Source organism: Xenopus laevis, chromosome 6S (assembly GCF_017654675.1).
Source record: "Xenopus laevis strain J_2021 chromosome 6S, Xenopus_laevis_v10.1, whole genome shotgun sequence".
NCBI lineage: Eukaryota > Metazoa > Chordata > Amphibia > Anura > Pipidae > Xenopus > Xenopus laevis.
Genome location: NC_054382.1, coordinates 38,580,698 through 38,599,624, shown reverse-complemented (window position 1 = coordinate 38,599,624; position 18,927 = coordinate 38,580,698). Strand labels below are relative to the sequence as shown.

The window sequence follows — 18,927 nt, the reverse complement described above, 5'->3', positions numbered from 1 at the left end:
AGATCTTTAGTTGTTAAAGGTTGTTTTATAGTGTAAAGACAAACGAGAGGATCCACGTGTCATTGCTTTTAAAGGTAAAAAAAATGCAATAGTTCTGCCATAATGCACTTTAATACAGGACATACTGCAGGTTAGCACTTGAAGTGTTATTGTCTAAAAATGCTGAAAATATCTGCATGTGTGTCTGGGGCCTTAAGGGTTACATGAGCTAGATAAAGCATCCATGTGCTACAGTGCTCCTTAGTAGTAATCAGGTCAGGTTAATGATTTGTTACTGCTTGGAATACAGAGAATTCATTTAATTGATTTTAACTGATTATGCAATCAGATCCTTGTTTAAACAAGTGACTGGGCATTTCTAATCATGTGGTATTATGTGAGTTTATACAGCTTGGCATAAGGACAGGGCCATGGCAGAGGGGCAGAATTTCAGATATAAAACATTAAATAATTATAAAAAATGATTACAAGACAGCAAATGAAATCATTTAAAAAAACAGTAACAGTGTGCCACCTTATATTACAAAAATGTAAATCCTCTATTATTTTAATGTTTGTATTACTTTTAGAGGTCCATTTATCAAAGTCCGAATTTATCTATTTATATTATTTTCTGAAAACTACTCCGACCAAATCCACACAGGGTTGTTCCCCTTGTTTATCAATACATTGAGCAAATTTCCTGTGCGGGAAAAAAACTGGAAAATTAGGATCATACAAATTTTTCGGATTTTCCACACGAAAACTATGACTTTTTCGCATTTTTGCCAGAAAGCCATGAAATCTTCGGATTATTGCACAAAACCCAGCGCAGATCAGGATATCTTCAGGACTTCTCCCATTGACTTATATACAACCTTGGGGTATAATTAATCCCTAAAAATCTGAGGGGTTTTTTCCACTAAAAATTCGGATTTTAAAAAAAAACACATTTTTCCGTTTTTTAGCTTTCTGACGTTAATAAATAACCCCCTTATTGTTTGATATATTTGGAATCATCTGATATATTTGGAATCATACTGTACAAATTATGTTCTAATAATTATATGAAATAAAAAATAATAATAAATTATTAAGTAATAATTAAATAGATAACATTAAAACATTTTTTGATAAAACGCTCCTCCCAATGATTTCTACAGCATGTCAACAACTTTTACTTGGCGAAGTTTGGCATATAGGCATAGGAAAACCACAAATATTCATGATTTGGGGAAAAACTCGCAAATCGATTGTTGATACCAAATTTGGACTGATTTTAAAAGCCAAATGCAAGTACATAGCGTGTTAATCAGCTCTAAATTTTGCTGTATTTGGCAAATGTGAATACATTTAAGGAGTTACAATATGTAAAACATTAGACTTGTGAAATCTGCTATGGGAAATCTGTTTGCTAGCACATCTAATAGGCAAAACACAGGAAAACATCTGGCATTACCCTGGGCATTTTCCTGACAAAAGTACTTTTGCTCATGTACCGTAGCAATGCCTATGCTGAATGAGCTATTTTCATTTAAGGAGGTAGAGAACATATTTCATATTGAGTATAAATACTTGATATTTAATTACAACAAACCCCTGTGTCTTTATCAAAAATCAACATTCTTTTTCCCCCAAATTATCCTATTTTTTTGCTCAAAAACCATATTGCCTGTGCTAATGCATTTACAATTCTAGGGTACCATCTGGATTAGGATATAAAGGCAACAATACATTGCACATATTAGAAAATAGAAGAAATGAAATAAACAGTACAATTAAAACAGATTGCTCAGTATCACAAATTCAAATGGAAAATGAGCCTGATAGTTTATTGTGTTTTTCTTTATAGGGCCAGGCTACAGCCCACTTTAAAGGAACAAAACATGGCAAGAAACTCAAAGCACTGGAAGCCATGAAAAATAAGCAACAATCTGCTGCTACCAAGGACATTGCAAAGACTATCATCACATCCCTCCCTCATACCATGAATGGTAACTCAGAAAAAACAGGTTAAGTGATAATCTTTATTTCTTTCTTTTTGTTTGTTATATGTTTTCTTGTGTAAATATCTGTCTGGCTATGTGCCTGTCACATTGATTCACCGTCGATTCATCATTTCTTCCCTATTGATTTCTATCTCCTTTGCTATACTTTTGAGACAATTACATGTTATACTTTGTTTTCTCTACAAAGCTATAAAACCCCTTATCCTGTGCAATTCAAATATGTATAGTGATGGGCGAATTTATTCGCCAGGCGCGAATTTGCAGCGAATTTGCGTGATTCGCCGCCAGCGAATAAATTCGCAAAACGCCCGCGAAAATTCGGAAAAAAATTCGCCGGCGTCAAAAAATTTTTTTTCGAAAAACAGACGCCGCCGTCAAAAACGGGCGCCAGCGTCAAAAACACAAATTTTTCGCCGTTTCGCGAATTTCACGAATTTTTCGGCGAAGCGAAACGGCGCAAATTCTCCCATCACTAAATATGTATAAATGAAGTAATTTTATCTTTGCAAATCATAACAGAAATACGTGTTTTTCTTGAGAAATATATATTGCTGTTCCTAGTTATGAGATTGTAATGCTACAATGTAAAGATAATGCACTGAAAGCTTCATTGTGTATTTACCTCTTATATTGGTTATCAGTTGTATATATATTTTAATCTGTCTGTTCATTTATATACATATTATACAGCACTCCAGGGTATGTTGGTGCTTTAAAAAATGTGTTAGTATTAATAATAAAATAACATATATTATCCTTAAGAGGGGTAAGCATCATAGGAAGATTGAAAATGTCTGGTTTCCAGAGTAACAAATGGAAAAAAGGAAGGTAATAAATCAAAAAAACTAGCAGGACTAGTGGGAAAGTAGAAAATGTATTATGTAGAAATATTTGTTGATCATTTTTAAATGGCAAAAATGTGAGACAGTGAAAAAAACTTTTGTTGAAACAAACTTTTTATGTTTTTGCAGCATTCTAAAATAAAGAAAAACGTTATATTTAGGTTAAATGAACTTAATTAAACTGAACATTAATTAATTGTGTCCGTAGAATCATACCAGGAAATACTTCATTAGATTGTGAAGAAATAAATCCATAAAAATCTTATTGCAGTTCAGATTTGCAATTCTCTGGTTTGACATAAAAAGTGCAGCAGTGTCATTAAGAAAAGTTTTATTTGGATCCTGAACCCACTACCTTAGTTGTTCAGTGCAATGATGGGAGAATGAGGAGTTGGTTGATTCAATGTCAAGATAACACTACTCTTTATAATATAATCTAAGTATGAGATGCAAAACAGGGTGAGGTAGGGAGGGGTTTGTTTATATAGAGCCCATATTCTGTATTTCAGCTTCAACTTTTTTTTTTGCCTCTGCAAATAGCTACTTACATTGTGGTAGTGGAGCTAAAGGATCATAACACATACATTTACTGAGGTAACTAACACTGTATGAATAGTTGACATGTGACTTCAGTCTCCCATTTTCACACAAATTATGCTTTTTTTCCATTTGTTATTATGTCTTCTGGGACAGTGCAATTTACACATTTAGAACACTGCTGTGAGGGAGAGGTGTACTTTAAACCACACCCATTGTTATCTCAAGAACTTTTAAGACCATGTCCACATAAATGGTGGTAACACACCAAAAAAAACACTTGGTTGGAATGGATATCAGTCATCACTCATATGTGAAAATTTTAAATCATACCATTAAATATACCATAAACATATTCTTAAATCCATATCCCCCCCCCAAGTACATGATTAAACACCTTAGATGCCCCAAAAGGAGCACACAGTCAGCATAGGGCAGGCATAGTATGGCACACACACAGAGTATAGGGGAGGCAGAGTATGGCACACACGGAGAGTATAGGGGAGGCAGAGTATGGCACACATGGAGAGTATAGGGGAGGCAGAGTATGGCACACACAGAGAGTATAGGGCAGGCAGAGTATGGCACACACAGGGAGCATAGGGCAAGCAGAGTATGACACACAGGGAGCATAGGGCATATAAGCAAAACTTAGGGGCCGATTCACTAACTTCGAGTGAAGGATTCGAAGTAAAAAAACTTCGAATTTCGAAGTATTTTTTGGGCTACTTCGACCATCGAATGGGCTACTTCGACCTTCGACTACGACTATGACTTCGAATAGAAGGATTCGAACTAAAAATCGTTCGATTATTCGACCATTCGATAGTCGAAGTACTGTCTCTTTAAAAAAAACTTCGACCCCCTAGTTCGCCATCTAAAAGCTACCGAAGGTCCCCATAGGCTTGCCTAACTTTTTTTGATCGAAGGATATTCCTTCGATCGTTGGATTTAAATCCTTCGAATCGTTAGATTCAAAGGATTTAATCGTTCGATCGAAGGAATAATCCTTCGATCGTTCGATCGTACTATCTGCGCTAAATCCTTTGATTCGATGTTGAAGGATTTTAGTTCCTAGTCGAATATCGAGGGTTAATTAACCCTCGATGTTCAACCCTTAGCGAATCAGCCCCTTAAACTTCGTGAAAAGTAGTGATGAGCGAAATTATAAAAAATTTGCCGTGGTAAAATTGGCAAAGAAAAAACGCCCATAAAAAAAAAACGCCCATTGACTTTAATGCATTTGGACAAAAAAGTCACCATAAAAAAAAACGCCCACTGACTTTAATGCATTTGGAGCGAGAAGAATTGTTGCATGTAAAAACACCCATTGACTTCAATGCGTTTTGTGAATTTGCTCATCACTAGTGAAAAGGGTTTACCTCTGACTTCTATAATATAAGTCCTTTATTCAGTGGTAAAAAAGTAGCTTAATCATTGATGTTGCAGCACTCCGATATGTGAAAAAAACGGGCTTGATAAAGGACTGGAATAGTCCGAAACGTTGCCGTTGTTGCACGAATAAAAAGTTTTTTTCACATATCGGAGTGCTGCTGCATTTGTTTATCTACGTGTAAAGAACCTGTGCAGAGAGGAGGTCAGCGTGCACCCGAGACTACAAACAGTGAGTTGTGTGAGTGTGGCACTTTACCTTTTGACTTTGTATTAATCATTGATGTTAGCATTTCTTTATAAATATAATGCAATTTCATGAAACATAAATTGCAACATTAACTGAGATTTGTAAACAAAAAAAAAAAAGTTCCATTATTTGATCACAAAATTCATTAACTTGTCTCAGATATTTTCAAGATTATTTGGGCCATATTTTTAGCTGCCCTCATTTTTTTTAGGAGCTGCCAAATTATTTCTATCATCATAAAAACAGAAAAGTGTCTCATTACAATGAAAAGATGTATATGTAATAAAGTTTATAATTCACACTTTACAGTTACAGTCAAAAACTGTTTATAAGTTATTTGTGGAATATAAATAGGTTGAATTGTAGATTAAATATAATTTATTCTCAACAGTTAACAAAACTAGCGGGAGAAGTGCATGGAGCAGAAATGCTTTGTTGTGAGCAGTTCATCCATAACATCAATTAGTACTTGTTTCCTAAATGTTTTGTTCGTATCTGTTCTTCTCTTGACAATTACCATATTTGTGAGCTGAATCTAATTTCACATCAGAAAATGTAATTAAAAAATCATAAACTCTGAATGAGACATTCTGCTCCTGTTCCCTGGTAGTGGTGTAGTGTCATTTTTTCCATGTTCAGCAAAAAGAATATTCAATGTTTTTGTAAATGAAGTGCATTTAGTAAATATAAGCCACACACCTTGGAAAATATTATTCCGATGAAGTGTGGCTGGAAGTAAAACTGCAGCATTTTGCTACTATTAGAACAAGTTGACCCAACATTTGGGTTGCAGTGACAGCACTGGCATATATTTTTGGATTTAGAAAATCATAACAATTAAAGGGGCACATTTACTTAGGGTCGAATATCGAGGGTTAATTAACCATCGATATTCCACCGTCGAAGTCAAATCCTTCGACTTCGAATATCGAAGTCGTAGGATTTTGCGCTATTCCTACGATCGAACGATCAAAGGATTTTAATCCATCGATCGAAGGATATTCCTTCGATCAGGAAATTGTTAGGAAGCCTATGGGGATCTTCCCCATAGGCTAACATTGGCCTCGGAAGGTTTTAGGTGGCGAACTAAGGGGTTGAAGTTTTTTTTAAAGAGACAGTACTTTGACTATCGAATGGTCGAATAGTTGAACAATTTTTAGTTCGAATCGTTCGATTCGTAGTCGAAGGTCGTAGTCGAAGGTCGAAGTAGCCCATTCGATGGTCAAAGTAGCTATATTCGACCATTTGAAATTCAAACTTTTTTTCCTCTATTCCTTCACTCGTACTAAGTAAATGGGCTTACTGATTCTTATTTGCGGAATTTTCTGTGGTGTAAAGATAAATATTTTTACTTTAAATGATTTTTTTTTTAATTTTATTTTTGAAATTTAATTTTTTATTAAAGAACAAGTAGATTAATAGAGAGAGTACATGGTACAGAGTACATTACAAGTGAAGACAAAAAAGAAAATCTTGAGATTCATTACAGGATTATGCTTATTGTTCCCTGTTGTTTCTAGTACTGCTTACAGGATTGTTATATTAGCTGGGAGCCACTAACATATGCTTATTCATGGAAGATAAGAGGGAGGGCTAACATTGTTTGCATGGCATACCAAGACCTGAAAGAAAGAGATAGGGAAACGGGAGTAGATTTTTATGCATGGATCAAAAATAGTGATGGGCGAATTTGTACTGTTTCACTTTGCCGAAAAATTTGTGAATTTCCTGCGAAATTGGCTAAACAGCGAAAAGTTCGCGAAACGTTGCCGCTGTCTCGTTTTTGACGCCGGCGTCCATTTTTTTAACTCCGGCGTCCGTTTTTGAATTATTTATTTATCTCAATTTTCGCCAGCGAATTTTCGCGCCCGTTTCGCGAATATATTCGCCGGCGGCAAATCGCCCACCACTAATCAAAAACTAAACCAAAGTAAGTGAAGGTAATGTACAGGCAAACATTTTTAGATATAACAACAGGGTAAAGCCTTATACGTATATAATATATGTATTGTTTAAAGAAAAAACAAAGAATAAGGTGATTTCATAAATTGAGGAAATAAGAAGACCAGCTTATATCTAGTACAGTAAAAGAAAAAAAATTAGCTAACATTTCAGTAGTGATTTTTACTTAAAGAGCATGTAGAGTCTAAAATAGAATAAGGCTAGAAATGCTGTATTTTGTATACTAAATATAAACATGAACTTACTGCACCACAAACCTAATCAAACAAATAATTTATGCATAAAACACATCTTTCAATTTTTTTTGTAATTTGAAAAAACTCAAATGTGCCTTTTTTTATTTAAAAAAATGTATCTCGAAAGATTGATAGCAAAGCATGAAAAAACTCATACACAATGCAGTTGCAATCTACGTTTCATTTTTACTGTCTACAAATTATAAAAGCAAAGCCACGACGACCATTGACTTCTGCATAAACTCTCCAGCTTTTTGATAAATTTTTTTTTAAAATCAAGTGTTTTTTTTTTGTGCTTAATAAATCTCATCTTATTTTGCCATTCAAAACACAGGTCTATTGAGCTGAGGAGACTATCCAGTTATTAGCTGCACTGAAAGCACATAAAATTGGAATTGAAACTATGTCGTAGGGAGAGACCAAAATTTCCATACTAAAAATCCTGCTGACAATAAAGAGTTACATTACACCCCTCAAACATCTCCATAGAGAAGAAGCCAGTGTATGGAACCCTGGGTGTATGAGCCAAAGAATTACATAACAAAGCTGTTCATTAAGCTTATTTAAAAACATTACTTTTGGAAAGCTTTCCAGACCTCCATGAATGCATACAAATAAGGCCTGGCGTTCTATGTAATTAGCTTAATGGATTTTCGTTCAAATTAATCGTATGCATGAGGCCATACAGATGCAGGAAATGAGCAGAAAAAAAATTATTTACATTTATAGAGATCCCTTTTCAGGAAAGAGCTTTCTAAAGCAAATGCTATGATCATTTTTGAGCTGTCTTCTTGCTGGTCTTTCAGTATGTGTGAAATTCCTAAATGCAGAACCAGATAATTCTCCTTTCATACAAGGATGATGATTAAAGTAGCGTGATACTTGGAATAATGGAATACAGTGAACAATCTACAGTAGCATAAACCTTTTTGAAAATACTACTTCCCCAGTAATTTGTGGTTGCTATGGAAACCTTGCCATTTAGAAACAATTCTTTTTTCCCTACTCACCGCTCAAATGTAAATGTTGCAACCTGAAAATGTCTGAAACTGCATTAATCCAATATCAACAGCATACACTTATACCTCACTAATTTTCTTTTAAAAAAATTAAGTCTAATAAGATTTTTTTAGGCTATTTTTATCTAGTTTTTAGGAATAATGTACAAATTTGGTGGCATGGAAGACGTATTACAAGCAGCAAATAACTTTACATGCATTAAATCTGGAGATTGAGTGAGATTACAGGAAACTCGTTCATTGTGGAATGCAAGTAACTTCTTTGTTACTCAAAATTAAGTATTAACTGTAGTATTAACTGAGATGATTAAATTAGGGAATATACTGTTTTTTTTCATAAATTGGTACCTTTTTGGACAGAAGCGTAACTAGAGGGGGGCAGGCCCTGGCGCAGGACGCGCAGCCGGGCCCCCGCCCCCCCTCCGTACACCCGGAAACTGTCCGGGATATGTGCAGCGGAGCGCGGACTTCGCAGACTGCTGGGGGGGCCCTGAGGGGGTGCGGGCCCTGGCCCGCTCACACCCCCTGCTCCCCCGGTAGTTCCGCCACTGTTTTTGGATTTCCATATAGTTGAATCTGGCACTGCTCAAACCATTGATGCTAGTGGAAAGCCTTCCTACATGACACAGTAATAGTAGCAATGGAGGATGAATCCATATTAATACCCTGGGTTTGGCTGTATAGATGAATGCTAGGTATTGGAATGCCTTTAACTAAGAGACAAGGGTATGTTTTTATGTTTGGAGAAATACTGCAATATATTGCAATTTGTTATTTTATGTTGTCTAATCCTGAGTTGTGAAGCACTGGCTTTCCATTGAACTTTTGACTACTGCTTTTGGCATGTTGAAAAGGCAGACAAAATGAGCATCTCAAAGTTGACTTAGGAAACAATCTTTGTTTGGGCATACTGGATTGGGGTGCTCACGTCCTTCCGTAGACTGGAGTACAAATGTAAACTGTACTTCGGCAGATTGAGTGAGGTGCAACATTGCCCTTCGCAAAATAAACTTAGCAAGGGCTTGACCTTGCTTGGATTTAACCTGAGTGCCAGTGAAATTCTTTCCACTTACGAGTTTGGAAGTTGCCTAAGCCTCCTTCACCGAGCACCAGGTATTCCCTTTCGGAGAGCTAGGGTGTGCAAGCATGGTGACTTTCCAATATTCGAGTGAGTGTGATGCTCATATCCAAGTGTGAACATAATGGGATCCATGCATTATGCTTGGGCGAAGTGTTGGGTGGGGTAAGCAAGTATTGCTGAGCATTGGATGGCTTAATTTTTGCAAAGAAAGCCAATTGCAGCATTTGATTACAAGTTTTACTGACACAAGCTCATCTATAATAGAAACATTTCAGTATAACTTATTTTCACATGTTTGTATGCACGTGTAACTTTATTTAAATAAAACTGCTAGCTTTGTACTGTTTTACCCACAGGGAGGACACATATTATAATAAATAAGTAGTATAAGTATTAATATACCGTTAAGATGCAGTATTTATTTTCTTTTTAGCTGTGGTGTTGAAATAACCATTTTCTGACATTCATATCTCATAAGGTAATTGCCATTGGTCTTTAGCAAATGGAGGTGTTGACACTTAATTTACACTTATTGAAATTAATCCGCTAAAATTCAAAGTAGGAGGTATGTACAGTATGATCATGTTAGATGCTTGTGAAGTGTTGAAATCAATGGTGGAAAGTGGAGTATACAAGTCCTTTTGTCTAATGTAGCTGTTCAGCTGAAAGATCTTTAAATAATATAAATACACTGGTAATGTTATGACATCAGCAGTATGTTGTACAGAGGAAATATACAAACTCTAAATAGCCATCGGTAATTCAAGCCTCATGAAGGGAATATATATATTTTTATACTTATTTGTTGCTTAATCCTCCATAGTTCAGGGGAACATTTTTGTTTGTTATGAAATAAACTGTCGGCCAGGAAGACTTTGTGCTAGTTTTAGCCTTGTCTTTCAATTCTGATTATGCTGCCTCCATGTGCCCTGCCAAACAGCATTGTTTAAAATGAGAAAATGTTATTTTTTACATCATGCGTACCAGAGCCACGAGTTAATCTGTGTAGTCTGTGGCTCTTATTCATCTGCAAAGTAACTTTTTTTTTTTTTTATTTATATTAGGGATGCACTGAATCCAGGATTCGGTTCGGGTTTTGGCCAGGATTCTGCCGAATCCTTGTGCCTGGCCAAACCGAAACCGAATCCAAATTTGCATATGTAAATAAGGGTGGGTAGGGAACTCACATGACTTTTCGTCACAAAACAAAACAAAACGGATTAATAGTGGATTCGGTGGATCCCTAATTTATATAGGATTTATGTACAAGTATGGGACCTGTTATCAAGAATGCTCGGGACCTGGGGCTTTCCGGATAACAGATCTTTCTGTAATTTGGATCTTCATACCTAAAGTCTACTAGAAAATTATGTAAACATTAAATAAACCCGAAAGGCTGGTTTTGCTCCCAATAAGGATTAAGCACAAACTACTGTTTTATTATTACAGACAAAAAGGGAATCATTTAAATAAAATTAGGATTATTTGGATAAAATGGAATCTATGAGAGGCGGCCTTTCTGTAATTCGGAAGTTTCTGGATAATGGGTTTCCAGATAACGGATCTCATACCTGTATATATAAAACATTTTTCAGAACTGCAAAACAGATTGGACCAGTAGTGGTGCTATATACATATTAGTGAGAAATGAACATTCAGTGCTTGAAATCGTTCACTTAAATATGTTATGCTGTGCTGGTAGTCGTATTTTGTAATTCTGCCCATAGAATTTTTGTGTTACCTGATGGACCCTGTCTAGAAGGCTTTTAAAGCTTCTTTCAAACACAGAATACTTCAGTACACTGTCAGCATTAGGCTGCTGTGCCATAGAATCAATCTCACACTGGCAGCCTGAGGTTGAAAAGAGAGCATCAGGAGCCGTCTCCAAAACAGCAGAGTGCTTGTTTAGACAAGTGTGCTTGCTACTGCTAAAGCTACACTTTGGCCTTTCATCTTCATAGTGATGGATTAAAAGTAACTTAATAGAACTGTTTATTCCTTTGCCATAATGATTATACAATTGTGGCTTCCTTAGAACTAAAAATGAAAACAAATATACAGTATAAGATGTAGACGTAAAGTAGGAAGTACACAACTGTAATTCATTCAGGAGTAATTATTTGGAGACAAGCATCAAGTGTATGCATTTAAGCTCCCGGTGCAATGCAGCCATATCCTTAATGCCTGCCAGAGGTCCCTAACCTTGATGTACAAGTTGGGTAACTAATATAAGGTTAGAGATGGTAGAACTTCAGTATGTTCCACATGCCATATTCTTATGAATGGAGCTCTGCTGAATAGGGTAGCACGCCACTGGAGAAGTAAGTGCATGTCCTTGTAATAAAAAACCTGTGCCTTAAAATGTGGTGCAAATGGTGAATGGGTGGTGAAATGGACCCTTCTCCATGTGTAATAAAGTTGCAAATTCCTGAACTCTTTGGGGCAAATTCACTAAGGCATGAAGCGCCGAACGCTAGCGTTAATTCGCTAGCATTTGGCATTTTCGCTACTGCGCAAATTCACTAACGAACGCTGGCGTAGTTTCGCTAGTGTTACTTCGCAACCTTACGCCAGGCGAATCTTCACTAGCGACGAAACTACGCAAATTCACTAACTTGCGCAGTGTAGTGAACGCTACCTTTTACGCTAGACTTCCTTCGCCACCTCAGACCTGGCGAAGCGCAATAGAGTAGATAGAGATTGTTTAAAAAAAAGTCAAAATTTTTTCTAAGTCCCAAAAAACGCTGGCGTGTTTTCTACATGATGGGTGATAGGCTGAAAAAGATCAAACATTTTTTGGGGCTCCCCTTCCTCCCCCCTACATTTCCTGACTCATGGCAACTTACCTAGACAGTGGGCACATGTGTAGGGCAAAATAAAATGTTTATTTGCAGATTTGAAGGTTTTCTAGGCATTTGTAGTGCAGATACGTGTTCCTCCGTTGAAATTTGAATTTCGTGCCGTATGCAAATTAGCCTTCGCTAGCGCAACTTCGCTTTATATAGCGAAACAACGCTAGCGCAACTCCGCAACCTTACGCTACCCCTGTGCGCAACTTCTGATTTTAGTGAATTTGCGAAGCGCTGGCGAAACTACACCTGGCGAAGTGCGGCAAATTTGCCCCTTTGTTCTGTAATATACTCAAAACTTTGATTACCACTTAGCCCCCTCCTTAATATTACTGGCATTTCTGTTGAAATAAAAAGGGGCAGATTTACTAAAGGGCGAAATGGCTGACGTTATCCTCAATTTGCCTTAAATGTCATCTCAGCGTAGAAGATAGTTTGCTAGTGAAACAGACTGCCGCTAGTGTGAATTTTCACCCAGGCGAATGGTCGCATATTCACTAAAGTGCGAATTTTACAGAACGTTACCTCTTTCGCCAGAATTTCCTTCGCCACCTCAGACCAGTCGAACCATATTTTTAAACAATTTGAGGGGCATGCCACATTTGTTTTAGGGTGGGCTCATGTCTAGGGCATTAGAGGATCTCTTTTGACTTTATTTTGCTTCCTTGGACATGTGTAATAAAAAGTGCCTATAGTGTCCGACTGGCCCACAGGGATACCAGGAAAACTCCCAGTGGGACAAGGTGTCAGTGGGCCCTCCTGCTTCTAAACATTTGGCCTATTTCATTTCCAATTTCTATGAGAACAAAGAGGATAAATCGATGGATTAATAGATTATAATATGAGGAAGAGGAAGAATAATAGTACTGAGAGTGGGCCCCTGGTCTAAGGTTTTTGGGTGGGCCGCTGGATTCCCAGTCAACACTGTGGGGGCCCCCGAGGTAACAGTCCCAGTGGACCCAGGACCCCCAGTCCGTCACTGAGTGGCCACTTGAAGCATTTGCACCAACATCTCTAATAAGGACGTCTATACGAGCTATTTGTACCCGACATATTAAAATTGACCTTAGTGTAAGATTACTAACGAATTTTCGATATGCAGAATTGAACTCTATCGAAAGATCGCCAAGAAATGCTTGCACTGATGAATTAATGATTACAAAACTTCGCCAGCTTTCGGCTGCTGAGATGCAGCTTCGCATTTGAGTGAATTAGTGTAGAGGTAACGAATTTGCATCTGGCAAAGTGTCAAAGTGTGGCGAAGTGGTCACTGGCGAAAATTCGCCCTTTAGTGAATTTGCCCCAAAGTCTTTATTCTTGCAAGGGATGCCACCGTGTCCTCTAGGAAGTTCTGCTACTGAATGTGCTCCTTGAGGTTCTTTATCTGGCTCAATGACAAAGATCAAACAGGCTATAAGATCGCCACTTCAATAAAAAATACACCATGCCATTATAAATCTTTTTCCATTTGATCTTTTTTTTAATGCATTTTAAAGATAACCATGCATTGAAATTGTTTTTCGCTGCTGCCAAAGTTTCTCTGGTTTTCTCTGCCTGGCGGATGTCATTGACCCCCTGCTTGTTACAGTGGAACCCGCTCACAGGATTATGAAGACTGAAATTCAGGCATAACTTGTCTTTTCTGGGTTTAAAGACGTTTGTACCGTAGCCAGTCAGGATTCTTTGTCACTCAGTTGGAAGACTTGGCACGTGAAACAGGGGAAAGAAATTAGGACTAGTGATGGGCGAATTTGCGCCGTTTCAACGAAAAATTTGCGAATTTCGTGCGAAATTCGTGAAACGGCGAAAAATTCGCGAAACGTCGCCGGCGTCTCGGAAAAAAATGTTTTGACGCCGGTGAATTTTTTCCGCGAATTTTCGCGGGTGTTTCGCGAATTTATTCGCTGGCGGCGAATCGCGCAAATTCGCCGCGAATTTGCGCCTGGCGAATAAATTCGCCCATCACTAATTAGGACCAATGAAGCACAGCAATATTAAAAGTTAATTTGGAAAAGGTTTTTAATCATGTGAGCTGTTTGTAATCAGTTATGTGAACATGAAATTGTTATTATAAAGGTATCTATAAATTGCTAAGGAAAACAGTATCTCTTGGACCATTCGCTGAACAGCTTATATTCTACTTGTTTTCCCTACCCTGGGTCATCTCCAGACCCAAATTCCAAAAATACCTTGGATGCTTCTTCACAGAACATGCAGGTCTTAGCTGGAGGACAACTGACATTTGCTCTTCAGTATTCCCTAGTCTTGATTATTGTCTCTTCTTTCTAATAATCCAGAAATACATGCTTTCTTTTTCTTTTCCTAATGTATAGTACGGTACTTTCTTTGAAAAGGTGTATAAAATGATGAACATCAATTCTTGTGTAAATCATATAATACAAAGAGATGATTCTGATGGGTATAAAGTTATTTCATTTATGCCGCATTGAATCTAAAATTGATGTCATTATTTTGCACCTGCCCAGACCTGACAAACCATTCAAGTCAATGGCACAAACTTGGGCAAGAAATAATGTAAAAAAAAAAAAAAAAAGCTTTGTAAAAAGTGCCAGCAATCAACTCTGCTTTTCACATGAAATTTTCAAATGATCACCTATTTTTTATACACTGATCTACACCTACACCATCATTTATTATACAGTTTTATAACTACAGGCATGTGTGATTTTACATGATGTGATATTAATATGACAATGCTTGATGTATTTCAACCCTATGGGGCCCATTTACTAACAATCACATTTTTTTTAGAATGAATCTCAAAAAAATATTTTTTTCTATTTTTCTTAAAAGCTCAAAGATTTGAAATTTATTAAGTGAAAAAAAATGAAAACCTCTAATGCAAAAATTTTCCAGGAAAAAGTTGTCAAGGTCCTACAGAAGTCAATGGAAGTTGCTCTGATCTTATTGGACCATCATTTTTAATCAATTCTGACATTGTTGTCTGAAAAACTTGATGTTTGTTTTGAAGTTTTAAAGGTATTTGTATTCTTTTCAGATTGTTTGGCGCTTTTTTTGGTTCATCATTTTTATAATTGGATCTTTAAATAAATTCCATGACATTTGTGGTTTTACAGAAAGTGAGTTTTGTTGTGGTTTCAAAAATCTCTAAAACCACTAAAATGAGAATGTTAATAAACAAGCTTCCAGATGTCTTTACTGAATGCTGAAAAATTATATTGTTTCCTATCTATATTAGTGATGGGCGAATATGAATTGCATGGATTTCATTGAAGTCTATGGGCGACACATTTTTTTGAAGGGCAAAATTTTTTTTCACCCATTGGAGTCTATGGCTGTCATTTTCTGCGGCGAAACTTGGCGACAAATTTCCCTCATCACTATCTATAATGTCTATCTATGCCTGGGGACAGTCCGGGCAGTCCTGCTAGCCCAGCCGTGTCAGTGCTTACAGTATATGAGTATATGACTGACATCTGCAATTATGAATATGGAAAGCCAGTATATTTTGGTGCATGAAAGAAAAGGTGTGGAGAGAGGAGATTAAGGGGCCCATTTACTTAGCTCGAGTGAAGGAATAGAAGAAAAAATACTTCGAATTTCAAATGGTCGAATATGGCTACTTCGACCATCGAATAGGCTACTTCGACCTTCGACTACGACTTCGAATCAAACGATTCGAAATAAAAACCTTTCGACTATTTGACCATTCGATAGTCGAAGTACTGTCTCTTTAAAAAATACTTTGACCCCCTAGTTCGGCAAATAAAACCTAGCGAGGCCAATGTTAGCCTATGGGGAAGGTCCCCATAGGCTTCCTAATGTCAGGAACTCTTACCCTGGTGCTCTAGTGGTGCGGCAGGGACGCCCGCCACACCACTCCTCTTGCCGGCTTCCTCCCTAGTGCGCATGCCACACGCATTATAGCTATTTAAAGGCGCAATGACGTATGACGTCAGCGCGCAATGGCGCCAAATTCAAATATTTAAAGGGGTATTGGTTAATTTATGGTTGCCCATGATAGGTTTTGTTCCTGGTGTCTTGTACTTTGTGCTGTTAAGCTTCTTGTCTGTTTGATTCCTGTGTTTGACCCTGCCTGGCGGTTTTACTACTCTGATCTCTGGAACCTGACCCTTGCCTGTTATTTGACTCCGATTCTGCCTCATCCCATCTGATTGATCTCCCGGTTTTGACCCTTGCCTGCCTGACCTCGCTTTGAACGCTGCCTGCCCAGACCCGGCCTGAATTTTTAAGCTGACTTTCTGCCTGCCTCGACCCAGCCTGATCTGACTACTCTATTGCCTCACGCCTTGCACTACGACCTTCTGTCCAAAGACTTTGCTCTACAGTCGTGCCCCTCTGTCTATCCAGAACCCTCATCTTGCACCTCTCGTTTAAGTCCAATTGGCATCCAAGTAAGCTGAGGGCTCCTCCCGAGGCCCAAAAGCAGTCACACTACTGGTGAAGCACGACCCGAGAACAGGGTGCCTGGTGTTTGTTCTGGTGTTGGGTGCCGACCGTTACACCTAACAATTTTTTGATCGAAGGAGAATCCTTCGATCGATGGATTAAAATCCTTCGAATCGTTCAATTCGAAGGATTTAATCATTCGGCAGTCGATATTCGACCCTATGTGAATTTGCCCCTAAAGAATGCTGCTTTCTATGGAAAAGGTAATTTCTTTGTGGAGCGACAGTGCTTGAATTAAACAATCAGCATTATAATGTTTATCTTGTAATGAGTAATTTAGAAGCACATTCTGTAGGCATATGTGAATTATAATACAGTATGCACAGCAAGTTGGAAGGGCAACCCACTCAGTGTTATACTGTTACAACAAAGTTAATATTGCTAATGAATGCTGAAATATATATCTGTTTTCAGTACATCTATACATACATATGGCTTGCATTCATTTATTTACATCGCTTGTCATATTCCACACTGTTCTGTGCAGTCAAATAAATCATTATCCAAAATGTTTATTTTTACCCAGATTGTGTTTTTCTCTCTACATTGTACTCAGAACAAAATATATTAGAACATAGAAGGGTTATTTATACAAGTCAGATTTTTTCTGGTTGGATTTTATAAAGTGATTTTTTTCTCGTTGCACTTTTAAAGGGGAAAACCACAATTTTTTCTTGGGTAAAAAGCCTCAAATTTATTAAACCCCCGATAGTGTTTAAAGTCCAAATAGAAAAGAAAAAAATAGACCCGCAGAGTTTATGTAGAAGTCAATGGCAGATGTCTCATTGATATCCTGATCTGCACTGGGTTTTGCACATTAATCCAGTGTTTATTTTTACCCAGATTGTGACTTTCTCTCTATATTGTATTCAGAACAAAATATATTAGAACATAGAGGGGGTTATTTATGAAAATCAGATTTTTTCTGGTTGGACTTTAAGGTTATTTATTAAAGTGATTTTTTTCCGGGTTGGACTTTTAAAGGGGAAAACCACAATTTTTTCCTGGGAAAAAAGCCTCTAATTTATTAAACCCCCGATGGTCCAAACAGAGTTCATGTAGTCAATGGCAGATGTCCCATTGATATCCTGATCTGCACTGGGTTTTGCGCATTAATCCGGTGTCAAATCTGAAAAAGTTGCAGTTTTTGGTTACAAATCTGAAAAATTTGTACGATCCATTTTTTTTTTTTTTTACAATTTTATCCCGCACAAGAAATTTTTAGAACAATGGATTAATAAATAGGGGGTCCATGCGCATTTGGTTGGAGTCGTTTTTAGAAAACTATGAAAACATTTTGATAAATAACCCCCTTAAATGGAAGATATCCTGATTTGAGCTGGGTTCCTGAAAAAGTTGCAGGCGTATTCAGGCGTCAAATCCAAAAAAAAATTGGTATTTGGGCATCAAATTAGAAAAAAAGCAGACTTTTCACATACAAGAATTTTTCACAGTGGCTTTCCAAAAACAATGAGATAAATTCAGATTTTAATAAATAGCCCCCACAGTATAAATAATTTAAGCAAATTAAAACACTGTTCTTATTTCTGTTAACATCTTTTTCTATAAATTGCCATTTATTTATTCTTATAAATAGGGGCACGCCGCCAATGAGGCGAGCTGAGCCGCTCGCCTCAGGCGGCAGTGCCTGAAAGGATTCCAGGGGCGGCAAAAAGCCGCTCCTGCACCTTTAAGAGCCGAATTTCCCGTTTTTGCGCTCTCCGCAGTAGTGTTTCTGCCTCCCCTCCCGACATGTAAGTTGGTGAGGGGGGCGCCATTGCAGGAGCCGCCTCAGGCGGCTCCTTAGTCAGAATCGGCGCTGCTTATAAATGCAATAATGTTGTCTCTCTGTATACATCAGAAATCCTATTTTATATGAGAAGGGTGTTCATTCTATATTTCTATGGAAATCCGTGAATAGTATTTCATCCCTGTTTATCTCTGTGATTTAGTACTAAAACCTGTGTTTTACAGAGCTTTCCTGCTATAGAAATGTTTGCACTATAGCAAGTATAGCTTGAATGACTGCTGACTACATACCAGCATATTTATATAAACTATATTGGGGTTTCTAAAGCAAATACACAGGTTGTACTAGTGAAAGGTAACAGTATATTACATTTAAAAGTATAGAAAGCCCAATTTTTGTGATTACTTATCCTTTAAAGTTAGGTGACTATAGTTTAATATTAATAATAATTTAATTATTTAAATATAATTGAAAATACAAATAATTGTCCTAATTGTATCAACCAATACATATGATCAGAAAGAGCATAGTGTAACTCTAAACAGGGTAACCCTGAATACAGTAGGGAG

At 37.3% G+C, this 18,927-nt stretch overlaps 1 protein-coding gene across 1 annotated transcript in view; it reads left to right on the top strand.

The window, feature by feature from the left end:
- znf385d.S (zinc finger protein 385D S homeolog) overlaps positions 1-18,927 on the top strand; it is a 195,819-nt gene that overhangs the window by 138,818 nt on the left and 38,074 nt on the right. The window contains exon 4 of the mRNA XM_041567528.1: positions 1,832-1,991. Coding sequence (XP_041423462.1) covers positions 1,832-1,991 — 160 coding nt within the window. The remainder of the gene's footprint in view (positions 1-1,831; positions 1,992-18,927) is intronic.